The sequence below is a fragment of the Folsomia candida genome, unplaced genomic scaffold (genome assembly GCF_002217175.1).
Source record: "Folsomia candida strain VU population unplaced genomic scaffold, ASM221717v1 Fcan01_Sc009, whole genome shotgun sequence".
Classification (NCBI taxonomy): Eukaryota; Metazoa; Arthropoda; class Collembola; order Entomobryomorpha; family Isotomidae; genus Folsomia; species Folsomia candida.
In genome coordinates this window covers 3,162,583-3,177,637 of record NW_019091201.1, presented here as the reverse complement: position 1 = coordinate 3,177,637, position 15,055 = coordinate 3,162,583, and the positions used below count along the sequence as shown (strand labels likewise).

The following is a 15,055-nucleotide window of genomic DNA, read 5'->3' as shown; positions in this document are numbered from 1 at the left end:
ATGAAAAATGAAATCAGACAATCATTCCGAGAACGGACGAAAGGTCCTCTGGCCTACGTCGAGGCTTACAACCAACACCAATTCCTATTTTATGGAGATGTAAGCTTATCAGTCCCTCAATTTTCCAAATTTATATTTCCATATTTATATTTCAGAATGAGGAAGAAATGGAAGCTTTCATTAACGAAGAACGCACCTGGAATCAAATTGTCGAACAAGTAATCCATTTTCACAACTTGTCCCAAGACATGAGCACTTCTTTCGATCCGAAAACCCTCATTGGAATTTTCGACATTCACTGTGACGATTTGATACGAACATTGGCCAATAGAGCGTCCGAATTACGAGATAAATTTCTGGATAAAATGATTCACAGTTTACACGTGCAATTAAAAGAGTAAGCACTTAATTAATTTCAATTCGAGTTAAATTCAAAAATAGAAATGCAAAATTGTGTAATCTGGCAGGCTGGTCGAGGAGTACGAAGCAATCAGCGAAAAAGCCCTCACCACACCGATCGGTACTGGACAACTCTTCCAACTCAAGGAAGACATGGAAAAAATCCAGGATAAAACGTTACCCAGGATGGAAAACGAATTGAAGGAATTGCTCGGAAAATTCCTCTTCATTTCGGATTACATGCAAATTTCTCCCATTGTCTCCAAACTACAAACGCAGGCGATTCAATGGTGGAGAAGTAAGTGTAATTGCTACTTTTTCGAGTCTTCAGTAGATTTGTTAGGAACTTTTCCAACGGAAATTTTCATTCTGCTTCTTCTAAATAAACTATTTCTTTCCAGGGATGCCATACGTGATGGAAGAACATTTGGCCATCGTGGGCAAAAATGCGACAGACTTCCAAGAATTGTTGAAGGTGGGACGCGTGTTATTTAACAAATTCAAAATTATTCAACTTAATTAATGTTTTAATTGATCATTGTAAAGATTAAACGAGCCAGACTTAAAGAAGAGCTCGATTTGTATGCCAGACAAGTGGAAGAATTCCAACATTTAGGAAATCTAGAAGAACTCGGCAAATATCTTAAACGAGCTCAACTCTTAAATGGCAAACTTCAAGCGGCTTCCGACAAAGCAGACCGACTTAACCGAGAAGAGGAAATGTTTGAGGTTCCCGTTACCAATTATCCGTTGAGGAAACAGGTAAAATTATAGTAATTGTATGCCATAATTAAGGTAAAGCTATGATAACACCTGAGTGAACCTGATTCTTCAAAGGTGTCTGACAAATTGTCCCCATACTTGCGACTTTACGAAAGTGGGGCCGAATTCCTGGAGAAGAGCGCACTCTGGCTGAACAGCCAAGTTGGGACCCATGATCCTGAAGTGATTGAAAATGACGTGATGAATTTATGGCGAACTGTGTACCGACTGGAGAAAACTTTTAACGATATTCCATTAGTTAGGGATTTAGTTGTTCAGGTATTTTTAGCAATTTCTAAAAAAAATTAACCTACTGATACCAATATTAGACGATTTTTTTGCATTATTCCAGATCAAAGGATTAATCGAAGTCTTCAAAGAAAAACTTCCAATCATTCAAACTCTTGGAAATCCTGGACTTCGAGATCGTCACTGGGAAAAGATTTCAGAAATCGTTGGATTTACGATACGGCCATCGCCAGAACTCACTCTACAAAAAATTATTGACATGAATTTAGAAGAACATCTCCCCAAATTCGAACTGATCAGTGAAGCTGCCTCCAAGGAGGCCAGTTTGGAGAGGAATCTCGAGAAAATGAAGGTGGAATGGTTGTCCATCCAATTCCAAGTTGTTGCACTGAGGTGAAATCAGGGTAAATTTTGTCGTAAAAAATATACAAATTAATTAATAGTTATTATTTCACAGAGAATCTCACGTAATTTCATCGATCGATGAAATTCAAGTAATTCTTGATGATCATATCATAAAAACTCAAACAATGTTGGCCTCACCGTTTGCCAAGCCGTTTATGGAAGAGATGACGTAAGGCTTGGCTTGAAAAAAATATTTAGAATCAATTAATTCTCAACTGTTAAATTTTCTTGTTCAGTGCTTGGGAAAGAGATCTAGTTCTCCTTCAAGAAATTTTGGACGAATGGGTCAAAGTGCAGATGGCTCGGTTATACTTGGACCCGATTTTCTCCTCTCCCGACATTATGGTAGGTTTAATTGTCTAGAAATTAACTAAGCCTAGGTCAATTATTGTGGGTCACGTTAAAATAAGATTTACTACCAAATTTGCACATATTTTTAGACACAAATGCCCGAAGAAGGTCGTCGCTTCATGAATGTCGACAAAACCTACAGAGACATTATGAAATACATTTTGAACGATCCCAGAGTCTTGTCAATTATCAAATTTGACAAGATTGTCGAGAAGTTGAAGAAGGCCAACAATTTATTGGACTTGATCAACAAAGGGCTCAACGGATACTTGGAAAGGAAGCGGTTGTACTTTCCAAGATTCTTTTTCTTGTCGAACGACGAGCTGTTGGAAATTTTGGCAGAAACCAAAGATCCAAAACGGTAAGGGTAATGATGTAAGTGTGTCCATGAAGTAAAATTAATTCATTACATTTGTTAGTGTCCAACCCCATCTGAAAAAATGCTTTGAAGGAATTGCCAGAATTACTTTTACTGAAGATTTGGAAATCACGCATATGCAATCATCGGAAAATGAAGTGATTAAATTAAATAGCATTATCAATACGGAAAGTGCTCGAGGTGCGGTCGAGAAATGGTTGGTGGAGTTGGAACAGCTCATGAAAAAGAGTATTCACCGAGTACGTTGGAACCAATCTTATAACTTAATCGTAGAAAAAATTGTAAAAAACTGCAACATTTTTTTATGGTTGATATTTTTAGGAAATTGAGCTTGCTCTGGTCGATTACGTCACAAAAAATCGTAACAACTGGGTCCTGGAATGGCCAGGACAAGCCGTTTTGTGCGTGACTTCCACATTTTGGACGACCTTAATTCACGAAGCTTTCGAAAAAAGAGGAAACGCTTTGAAGGATTATCTTGACGTGAATAACGAGCAAATTAACGACATTGTTGCTCTCGTAAGAGGAAAACTCAGTAAACAGAATCGTACCACGCTTGGGGCACTTGTTGTTCTTGATGTCCATGCTCGAGACGTGTTAGCCCAACTGGTTAAGAACGGGGTCAACAATGACAAGGATTTTCAGTGGCTGGCACAGCTTCGATATTACTCCGAGGATGGTCACACAATCACAAGGATGATCAATTCCAGCTTGCCGTATGGGTACGAATATTTAGGAAATACGCCCAGATTGGTCATCACACCGCTGACAGATCGATGTTACAGGTGAAATATGGTTGCAAATATACACAAATTTAATTGCGAATTCCAAATAAAAAATTCGCAAACAAATCGTTTTACTTGATATTCCAGAACTTTGTTTGGAGCTTTGCACCTCCACTTAGGTACGTGCAATGTGTAATTATTATTTAAAAAAATATACCTTTAGTAAAATTGCAAATTCAAATATTCATTGCAGGTGGAGCTCCGGAAGGACCTGCCGGAACAGGGAAAACAGAAACCACAAAGGATCTCGCAAAAGCCGTCGCAAAACAATGTGTTGTGTTCAATTGTTCTGACGGATTGGATTATATTGCACTTGGGAAATTTTTCAAGGTGATTGACAGATAATGTGGTCCCGTATTAACTTTTCGTTTAAATTTCATGGCATAATTTCGCATTTCATTAGGGACTCGCATCTTGTGGGGCTTGGTCATGTTTTGACGAATTTAACCGAATCGATTTGGAAGTGCTGTCCGTAGTCGCGCAGCAAATTCTGACAATTCAACGAGGAGTCAACAGTGGGTCGAACAAGCTGCTGTTTGAAGGCACCGAGCTAACGTTGGACCCCACTTGCGCCGTATTTATCACGATGAATCCAGGCAAGAATTCTATCATGCAGATTATTTCAGATTATTTCAGACCTTAAATAAATACCTATTTATGCAGGCTACGCTGGGAGAAGTGAACTTCCCGACAATCTCAAAGCCTTGTTTAGGTCGGTGGCCATGATGGTGCCAGATTACGCCTTGATCTCTGAAATATCTTTGTATTCTTGCGGCTTCGTGAATGCGAGACCATTAGCGGTGAAAATCGTTGCAACTTATCGACTATGTTCTGAACAACTGTCTTCTCAGTCTCATTACGATTACGGTGAGTGATATATTTAAAAAAAATATCGGTGGGTTATCCATGCAAAGATTTTAATTGCTTTTACATCTGTGGTTAGGAATGCGAGCCGTGAAATCTGTCCTAATCGCGGCAGGAAACCTCAAATTGAAATATCCTGATGAGGCAATACTTCTTAATTATTTTTTAATGTACAATGATACATAATCTCAATTACTCTTCCTTTTTAGTCTGAAGATATCTTGGTGCTCCGGTCAATCAAGGATATTAACCTGGCAAAATTTCTGTCCCATGATCTCCCCTTGTTTCATGTAATATACATATTATTATGCGACAAGTAATTAATTACCGACTAATTAATGGCTGTTTTTTAAGGGTATCACATCCGATTTGTTCCCTGGGATCAAACTTCCAGAGCCAGATTATGAACTCTTTGACTTGGCTGTGCAACGCACCTGTGTCACAAACAATTGGCAGTGCACTCCTTTCTTTTTAGAGAAAGTACAACAGATTTACGAAATGATGTTGGTCCGTCACGGGTTCATGATTGTTGGATATCCGTTCGGAGGGAAAACGTCGGCTTATCGAGGTACCTAAACGTTAAGATGTAATTCATTTACTGTATTTTGAGTATTTTGATTATTATTCTTGATTAGCATTGGCCGGTGGGCTTGCGGATCTTTGCGAAAGGGTAATTCTTTAAAATTTACTCACTATTCAAGTGGAATATTTATAAATCATGGGGTTTTGGAACTTATTTCAGGGAGAAATGGAAGAAAACAAGGTTCAAATATGCGTCATCAACCCCAAGTCGATAACCATGGGGCAGTTATATGGTCTCTTTTCTTGAGATTTATATTTATACATATTTGGTAAAAAAATGGGTTGGTCTGATTTTTAAAATGCCATTCTTTCTAGGTCGTTTCGACCCAGCCTCACACGAATGGACGGATGGCGTCCTTGCCATTAATTATCGAAATTTTGCTCAAGCTCAAACGCCCGACAGGTGAACATTGCACAATTATCTTGACTCTGTTTAAACTCAGAATTAAAACGTTTGTATGTACATATGTAATTAGGAAATGGCTCATATTTGATGGACCTGTCGATGCGAGTAAGGTTTCAAACAGTTAAAATTCTTAGGATTTCCACAATTTCCGATAAATCTAAATATTTAATTGAATAAATTTATTTACTAGTCTGGATTGAGAACATGAACACTGTGCTCGACGATAATAAAAAGTTGTGCTTGATGAGTGGCGAAATTATCCAGTTGAGCCCCCCATGTAACTTGATTTTCGAACCCATGGACCTCGAGGCTGCCTCCCCTGCCACCGTTTCTCGATGTGGAATGATTTACATGGAACCAATCACACTCGGATGGGAACCCCTTTTCTATTCTTGGCTAAACACGCTTCAAGAATTTGTCCCAGACCAGATTAAAGAATATTTAAAGGAGTTATTTCACCGATTTTGTCCCACGTTGCTTCACTTGGTGCGGAAAGGTGGTCTCAAGGTGGCGTCATCCGATATGCTGATTTTTATCACAAATTAACTTTACTTAAATATGTGTGTAACTTTACAGGAGCATTCTCCAACTACTAATTCAGGACTGGTGAAATCCGCCATGAATATTATCGAGAGTTTGATGGATGAATACAAGGAGGAAAAATATCCCAAAACTTTGACGTTAAATACGCAACTTTCTCGGATTGAAGTGAGATTCTTATCATACTTTTTTCTAAATAAAATTCTCTTCAAACTGTAATTTATCATTTTCAGGGAATTTTTGTGTTTGGAATTACATGGAGCATTGGAGCTAGTACGGATGAAGATGGTCGTGTAAAGTTTGACAAATTATTTCGGTATTTAATCGACACCAAGGCCCAGGAAGATGCTGCAGAGAAGAAAGAACGGAAGGGAAGCATCAACCATCCCCCGAAAGGAATGGTCTACAATTACAACTTTCTGAAAGAGGTGCGTGTGGAATATTATACATTATATTTCATAAAACATATGTCAAATAAACCTTTCTGCATGGTGCCATCAGGGGCCGGGTACTTGGGAAGCGTGGGAAGACTCGCTGCAAAATGCTCCAGCAATTCCAAAAGAAATAATGATGAATCAAATCATTATTCCGACGATTGACACGGTCCGTTACAGCACGCTGATGAAGATTCTCGTCACTCATGGGAAACCCCTGGTATTTATTTAATAATGACACTATTAGTAGTGTCATTTTGGTTTGAATAAAACTATTGATTTTGTACATGCACAGCTTTTAGTGGGACCAACTGGAACTGGAAAATCGGTTTACATTACGGTATTTTTTAAAAATCCTTACATGCGATGATAAAACTTGAACCAAATTTTTAAGTATAAATTCCTCCTTATAGGATTTCCTCTTGAAAAAATTGGACAAGAATGTATACCGACCTCTTTTTGTTTCGTTTTCTGCTCAAACGTCTGCCAACACGACGCAAGACATCATCATGAACAAATTGGACAAGAGAAAGAAGGGTATTTTTCAGAAATAGGTCAAAGAATTATTTGTTTCATAACAAGAAATAATTGTGAACTATTTTCCTAGGAACGTATGGCCCACCCCCTGGGAAGAAATGCGTAGTGTTTGTAGATGATCTGAACATGCCAATAAAAGAGACTTATGGTAAACTGACTACATAAAAAAAGTAATGTAAATTAATGTAAATAATGAAATCCAATAATTTCGTCTTAGGGGCACAACCTCCAATCGAGTTGCTGCGACAATGGGTGGATCACGGTTTGTGGTACGATCGCTTCGACTCGACCCCCATTCATTTGATGGACGTGCAGGTTATTGTTTTTTTCAGAAATAATGCTCAAAATTTCAATGTGATTTTGCCAACTTGCTCTTATATTTTCTAGCTAATGTGTGCAATGGGTCCACCTGGTAATTTCATATTTAAAAACAAATATTTTATCTTCCCAGCAATGTTTTCTTAAATTTTTTGGTGAATAGGTGGAGGGCGAAATTCTATAACTCCCCGATTCCTCCGACATTTCAATACAATAACGATAAACGAATTTAATGATGAGACCATGCTGACAATTTTCAATCGCATTATGATGTGGCATTTGGATGCAAAGTACATAACATTGCCGACATAATTCGTTTTGGGCTTGCTTAATCTGTATGTCGAATTTTTTCAGAGGTTTTAACCAGGATTTTGACCCATGCGTGGATCAAATTGTGATGGCTACTCTCCAAATATATAAAGCTGCCTTTGCCAGGTATTTACATATTGTAGAAATGATTGGATAATTGATTAAAAACTTAATTGTTATTGCTTTTCGCCAGGCTTCTACCAACCCCTGCCAAGTCTCATTACCTGTTCAATTTAAGAGATTTTGCTCGAGTCATTCAGGTACATATTTCTAGGGTACAATTATTTTGCATGGTTTATAACACGACTTATTTTTACGTCAGGGAGTATTACTATCCATGCCTGAAGTAATTTTGGATACTGCATCCATGAAGAGAATGTGGATTCATGAGGTAAATAATCTCAAATTTTTAGATATTTTATCACACCATTTCAAAATATGGTATTTATTTTAGGTCCTTCGGGTCTACTACGATCGCCTGATTGATGACGAAGACAGAGGTTGGCTTTACGGAGCACTGGGAGATATCTGTTCTGACTTTTTGGACGAAGATTTCCACCAGTTACTTATCCGTCTAGATTTGGATGGTGATGGAGTGGTAATAAAAATTAATGGGACGTTATGTTACAAACTAAATTGAGCTAACGATAAGTCCTAAAACTTCCAGGTTTCCGAGTATGAACTACGAAGTCTAATGTACTGCGATTTCGGAGATCCAAAAGCAGACACGCGATTTTACAACGAAGTTAAAAACTTTGACGAATTGAAAACCATTGTGACCGGATTATTGGACGAATTTAACCGAATGAACACAAAGCGAATGAATCTTGTCTTATTCAGGTAAAATATTTAATGTGCTATTCTATACGTGCAAAAATATATCCTAATTTTTGCAACAGATTCGCAATCGAGCATTTGACAAAAATCTGTCGAATTTTAAAACAACCCAAAGGCCACGCACTTTTGGTTGGTGTTGGAGGTTCTGGAAGACAATCGTTGACCAGACTGGCGGCCCACATCATGGAGGATGAACTCTTTCAAATTGAAATCCACAAGACCTACGGACTCAACGAGTTTCACGAGGATCTCAAAATATTTTTGAAAAAATCCACATTTACCGAAGGTCAAGGAGTATTTCTCTTCTCGGATACGCAAATTAAGGAGGAATCCTTTCTGGAGGATGTCAACAATCTCCTCAACTCTGGAGAGGTTCCGAACCTCTTTGCGAATGATGAAAAATTTGAAATTTGTGAAAAAATGAGAGTAATCGATCGACAAAAGGATAGAAGTTTGCAAACCGATGGTAAAATTAAGAGATTTTTTAACATATGCCAGAATTCAGACTAATTTTTGTCCGTTTTCTAGGAAGTCCTCTTGCCTTATTTAACTTGTTCATTGAACGAGCAAGACAACAACTTCACATCGTGCTGGCTCTCAGTCCAATTGGTGACGGTTTCAGAAATCGACTTCGAAAGTTCCCTTCCTTGGTTAATTGTTGTACGATTGACTGGTTTGAGGTAATAGTTAGTTTATATTACAGAATTGTCAATTAATTAAATATGTAGTTAATTATAAATAATTATACCCTGTCATAGAACTGGCCGGAAGACGCTTTGGTCGCTGTTTCCACAAGATTCTTGGCAGACATAGAACTGACCAATGAACAAAGAGAAGCTTGCAGTTACATGTGTCGTTATTTTCACCAGTCCACTGAAAGGCTGTCCATCCAATTTAAGGTAGAATTGAGCCGGTACAATTACGTAACTCCGACCTCGTATCTGGAGATGATTTCCACATTCAAGACCTTACTGCACAACAAGAGAGCGTACGTATTTACTAAATCTGGTCAATATATTAACCAACGTTAAGCCATCCTTCAAAATTTACAGGTTCAACAAAGCTACAAAACGAAGGTATGAAATCGGTCTGGAGAAACTGGACAGTGCTGCAGGACAAGTCAGCGTCATGCAGGATGAGCTGACAAAACTACAACCTGCATTAATCGGTTTGAACAACAATTAAAATTAATCTTAATTATCATTTTTACGGAAACATTAATCACTTTTTTTCACCTATTCATTATTATAGAGGCGTCAAAACAGGTGGAAGAAATTGTGTGGAAAGTGGAGAAAGAATCTGCGGAAGTTGCCGCAGTAGAAATTGTGGTGAAAGCTGACGAAGCCCAAGCCGGAGAACAGGCCGCTGCCGCGATGGCCATCAAAACGGAATGCGACGCCAATTTGGCAGAGGCCTTACCATTACTGAACGGAGCTCTGGAAGCACTGAATACCCTGACCACTGCAGATATTGCGGTTGTAAAAACCATGAAAAATCCCCCAAACCCGGTCAGACTTGTCATGGAGGCGGTCTGCATTCTAAAGGTAATTATTATGAATTTGTCACTTATTTCATCATATTAAGCTTACCATTTTGCATAATTTGTGTAGGGTGTGAAACCGGAAATGGTGACGGAGCAGGGAACCGGGAATAAAATAGAGGATTACTGGGGTCCCTCGAAACGAGTCTTGGGAGACATGAAATTCTTGGAAACATTGCTCGGCTTCGATAAAGACAACATTCCTCTCGCAAATATTACAAAAATTCGTCAAAAGTTCATCGGAAATCCGGATTTTGATCCGGTTAAAATCAAGTCTGCTTCTACGGCTTGTGAAGGTCTTTGCAAATGGGTCATGGCGATAGAAAAGTACGACATCGTGGCACGAGTGGTGGCCCCGAAAAAGGCCGCGTTGGCCGGGGCTGAGGCCACGTACGGGATAGCGATGGCTGCCCTGGAGAAGAAACGGGCGCAACTCGCCGAGGTTCAAGCTCGGCTTGCCATCCTGCAGGAAACTCTGTTTCAAAGCAGAGCTCGGAGACAAAAGTTGGAAAATGATGTTAACCTATGTTCCAAAAAGTTGGAGAGAGCAGAACAAATTATTGTTGGTTTGGGGGGAGAAAAAGGGCGTTGGCAGCAAATTGCTATCGATCTTGGGGTCGCGTATCCTTACTTGACGGGAGATGTTTTGCTGTCATCGGGGATTATCGCGTATTTGGGGGCTTTCACTTCAAAGTATAGAGATTCTCAGATTGATGAATGGTTCAAGAAAGTTGTGGATTTGGATATTCCGATTTCAAAGAATTATACTTTCGCGACAACGCTTGGAGATCCTGTGGCTATTCGGGTAGGCAAATCATCCCGGTACAATTGAAAGCGTAGTCTAAAATTTTTTTTTTATTTCCAAAAAATTTTACAGGCTTGGAATATTGCCGGGTTGCCTTCAGACTCCTTTTCAACAGATAATGGAATCATTGTTAGGTAATTGAGATACATAAAGCATGTCATTAAGGAATTTTAACTTGACAATTTGCATGGTTTGCTTATTTGTAGTCACGCACGACGCTGGCCACTAATGATTGATCCGCAAAGCCAGGTTAGCATAGCACTTATTTTCATGCCCTCGCCACTGTACGACTTAATCAAGATGAGTCATGCATAATATTTTTCGATATTTTAGGCGACTAAATGGATCAAAAATTTAGAAAAGAAACGCAGTCTTACCGTCGTCAAATTAAGTGATAGTAATTTTACTCGAAAGTTGGAATCAGCCATTCAATTTGGAACTCCAGTAATTAATTCAAACACTTCTAAATTGTTTATAACGGACGAAAAATTATAATTAAGTCCATTTTCAGTTTCTAATTGAAAATGTTCAAGAAGAACTCGACGCCGTGTTGGAGCCTGTTCTGCTCCGACAAGTTTTCAAACAAAGTGGCTCCCTTTGCATTAAGCTGGGTGAAGCACTTTTGGAGTACAATAGTGATTTTAGGTAACATAATTACACCAATTTTATGGACATTACTTAAAAATTCGCGTAAATATTTATTAATTCGGGTGATTCTGTAGACTGTACATCACAACAAAACTTAGAAATCCGCACTATGTACCAGAAATTTCGGTGAAAGTGACCCTGCTCAACTTCATGATTACCACGTTGGGGTTGCAAGATCAGTTGTTGGGAATTGTGGTAGCTCGAGAAAATCCAGACTTAGAAGAAGAAAGAACGCAGCTTGTTGTCCAAAGCGCAGATAATAAACGGTACGTTTACACATTTATGTCGAATTTTAATAATTTAGGAAAGCAAAACACATGCTAAAATGTTCTTGAAATTGCAGACAACTGAAAGAAATTGAAGTAAAAATCCTCGAAGTTTTGTCCACCTCGCAAGGAAATCTACTCGAAGATGAAACCGCCGTAAATGCGTTGAGCTCCTCGAAAACTTTGGCGAATGAAATTACCATAAAACAAGCCGGGTCTGAAGAGACGGCGAAAAAGATTAACGAGAAACGCTTGGAGTACACGGAAATTGCTGAATATTCTGCAATTTTGTTCTTCTGTATCGCTGACATTGGTGGAATTGACCCCATGTATCAGTACTCGCTCACCTGGTTTGTCAACCTGTTCGTCAATTCGATTGATTTAGCGGATCGGTCAGACGTTATGGCTGAACGAATAGAAAATCTTAAAGAGCATTTTACATACTCTTTGTACCTCAACGTTTGCAGAAGCCTGTTCGAAAAAGTTTGTGATATTTACTAATTTCGACTTGGTTTTCGAACTTTCAAAAAATAATACTCCAATTTTAGGACAAACTCCTCTTCAGCTTCATCCTGTGCATCAGTCTTATGCGGGAAGAGGGCAAAATCAACCCGGAAGAGTGGTTGTTCCTCTTAACTGGTGGGGTTGGGCTGGACAACCCAAATATCAATCCATCAGCCTGGCTTCCAGCAAAATATTGGGACGAACTTTGTCGTTTGGATGATTTGGAGGCTTTCAAAGGGATCAAAGACGCCTTTGTGGACAACGTTTCCAGCTGGAAGAAAATTTATGACAGCATGACTCCGCAAAACGAGAAGCTCGTGGCACCTTGGGAAGACAAGTTGGCTCCATTTCAAAAGTTGAGCGTTCTCAGATGCCTTCGACCAGATAAAATGGTTCCGGCGATTCAAAACTTTGTTGCATGTGAGCACAGGAAACATTTTACAGGCATAAATTTATTGAAATTATAATTTTTTTTACTATTTATCAGCGAGCATGGGACAGAAATTTATCGAACCACCTCCATTTGACTTGTCGAAATCGTATGCTGAATCTCAGAGCCATATTCCTCTCATTTTCGTACTCACGCCTGGCGCTGATCCGACCGCGGTGCTATTAAAATTCGCGGCCGACATGGGTTTCGGGGGAGAGAAGCTGCAAGCCTTATCACTCGGCCAAGGTCAGGGGCCCATTGCCGTCAGGATGATTACTGAAGCGACAAAATATGGTTCCTGGGTTGTCTTGCAAAACTGTCATTTGGCAAAAAGTTTTATGCCCACGTTGGAAAAGGTACATAAATAATTCGCAATATTGCAATTTTATTACCAATATTAAACGTATATTTTTCTCAGATATGCGAAGAGTTATCTCCAGCAACGACGCATCGCGATTTTAGAATGTGGCTGACATCATATCCCTCTCCAGATTTCCCCGTCCCAGTTTTAGAGACGGGAATAAAGATGACCAACGAACCTCCGAAAGGACTCCGTGCGAATGTTGTGCGCTCATATCTCAGCGACCCTGTAAATGACCCCGAGTTTTTTGATGGTAGCAAACAACCAACGTCCTTCAAAAAGTTGTTGTTTGGACTTTGCTTCTTCCACGCGTTGATTCAAGAACGACGAAAATTCGGCCCAATCGGTTTCAACATTCCGTACGAATTCAATGAAACTGATTTACGAATTAGTGCGACGCAATTGCGAATATTTTTGGATGAGTATGACGTAAGTGAGAAAATGCAACATTACAATTGCAATTGAATTTTAATAGTCCGATTCCCCATGCTTGTAGGATATTCAATTTGACGCTTTACGATACTTGACGGGCGAATGTAATTACGGAGGAAGGGTCACCGACGACTGGGATCGACGGACTCTGATCACAATTTTGGGGAAATTTTACTGCCCGGATCTCGTAAATGTGAAACACTTCAAACTTGACGTTTCTGGTACTATCACTATTTTATGATTTAAAAAATTCTCCGTTCTGGGTCAGACGACTGAATTTGTATTTAACATATTTTTTTAAGGGGATTACTACGTTCCAACGGCCAGTTTTCATGAAGAGTTTGTCACTTACGCTCAATCTTTGCCACTTATCAGCAGCCCCACAGTATTCGGAATGAACGACAATGCAGACATTACAAAGGATCAGAATGAAACGGAACTGCTATTTACCAACATTTTGCTGACTCAGGTATATTTACAAACACAATATTTATTGATTTACATATTTAAAGAGTGATTTCATTTCCAGAGCAAAATATCCAGCGGGGGAGGAGGGAAAACTCCGGACGAATTGGTTATCGAAGTATCTGCCGATATTCTCAACAAATTGCCGGCAGACTTTGATATTGATGCATCCCTGAAAAAATATCCAACTCTGTACAATCAGTCCATGAACACGGTGCTGGTTCAAGAAATGGGGAGGTTCAACATTTTGCTCGTTCTCATTCGCAGCAGTCTTATCAACGTGCAGAAAGCGATCAAAGGTCTGGTCGTGATGTCCATGGAGTTGGAAGAGGTTGTCAAGAGCATTCTCACCTCAAGAATTCCGACACTTTGGAAAGGAAAGTCTTATCCTTCGTTGAAACCGTTGGGCAGTTATGTAAACGACTTTCTTGCAAGGTTGCAATTTTTACAGGTATGCAAAATAATTAATGCTTACATATGCAAATATTTAATCTTAACCTGAGAACGAATATTTACCAGGATTGGTTCAACAACGGTCCACCTCCACAATTTTGGATTTCCGGATTCTTTTTTACTCAAGCTTTCTTGACGGGTATTGAAAATAAGTGACGATTGACAAATAAGTTTCATTTAATTATTACAAGTTTCTACATATTTTTCCAGGTGCGCAACAAAATTATGCTCGAAAATATCAGATTCCTATCGATCTCTTGGACTTTGACTTTCTCGTAATTTTTTTTCAAAATGATATGATTTTCTTGTCTAGTAATTTATATTTATAACAAATATGCACAGGTTCTCGACGACATTGAATACACTGAACCCCCAGAGGACGGGGTTTACGTACACGGCTTATTTATCGAAGGAGCCCGTTGGGACAGGGAGTTGAAGGAACTCAACGAGTCAAAACCAAAAGTTTTGTATGATATTTTGCCCGTGGTAATTTAAAAACACGTTAAAAATAGGTCTTAATTTTCACATTGCTCATCTAATGGCGAGAATGATAACTTTTTTCCAGCTCTGGCTTGTTCCAATGCTCCGTTCCAAAATTCCCGAGCGTCCGTCCTACATTTCTCCAGTATACAAAACTTCGGAACGTCGCGGAACATTGAGTACAACAGGTCATTCGACTAACTTCGTTATTCGTGTCATGCTCCCGAGTAATCGACCTCCGGAACACTGGATTATGCGAGGAGTCGCCCTTCTCTGCCAACTTAGCGCATAAGAAAATAATAATATTTATGCAAATACCTACACTATGCAAGTAATCCAGTCATCACATTTCAACGTCTGTCTCAGCGACACGTTGACTCCGTGTGCACTTCTGTATCGTAATTTTACTTTAAACCTCTAAATATCGTAATGCAATTGACATGCAATAACAAAATAAAATGCAGCATCACGTCATGATAGATAAGTTGACAATAGGTTTAAATAAATAACGTGC

The 15,055-nt window shown here is 39.1% G+C and overlaps 1 protein-coding gene across 1 annotated transcript; it reads left to right on the top strand.

Annotated features, from left to right (window-relative positions):
* Positions 1–808: 808 nt before the first annotated feature.
* LOC110854163 (dynein heavy chain 7, axonemal-like) lies at positions 809–14,999 on the top strand. The gene is given in 56 exon segments (XM_035854979.1): positions 809–874; positions 946–1,161; positions 1,237–1,440; positions 1,514–1,803; positions 1,868–1,984; positions 2,052–2,160; positions 2,256–2,527; positions 2,586–2,784; positions 2,867–3,330; positions 3,418–3,449; positions 3,524–3,660; positions 3,734–3,926; positions 3,994–4,197; positions 4,274–4,338; positions 4,404–4,484; positions 4,549–4,762; positions 4,830–4,864; positions 4,937–5,009; positions 5,092–5,179; positions 5,253–5,287; positions 5,373–5,689; positions 5,759–5,890; positions 5,956–6,150; positions 6,224–6,376; positions 6,452–6,496; positions 6,570–6,693; positions 6,764–6,841; positions 6,911–7,008; positions 7,081–7,105; positions 7,175–7,367; positions 7,514–7,580; positions 7,643–7,711; positions 7,775–7,918; positions 7,988–8,160; positions 8,220–8,623; positions 8,686–8,837; positions 8,916–9,145; positions 9,210–9,325; positions 9,409–9,701; positions 9,768–10,502; positions 10,575–10,636; positions 10,709–10,751; positions 10,836–10,946; positions 11,014–11,147; positions 11,225–11,416; positions 11,494–11,899; positions 11,965–12,340; positions 12,408–12,706; positions 12,769–13,140; positions 13,208–13,364; positions 13,446–13,612; positions 13,673–14,059; positions 14,128–14,200; positions 14,272–14,336; positions 14,404–14,547; positions 14,627–14,999. Coding segments are annotated over 56 exon segments (10,026 nt in total). The 5' UTR covers positions 809–814; the 3' UTR covers positions 14,834–14,999.
* Positions 15,000–15,055: the final 56 nt, after the last annotated feature.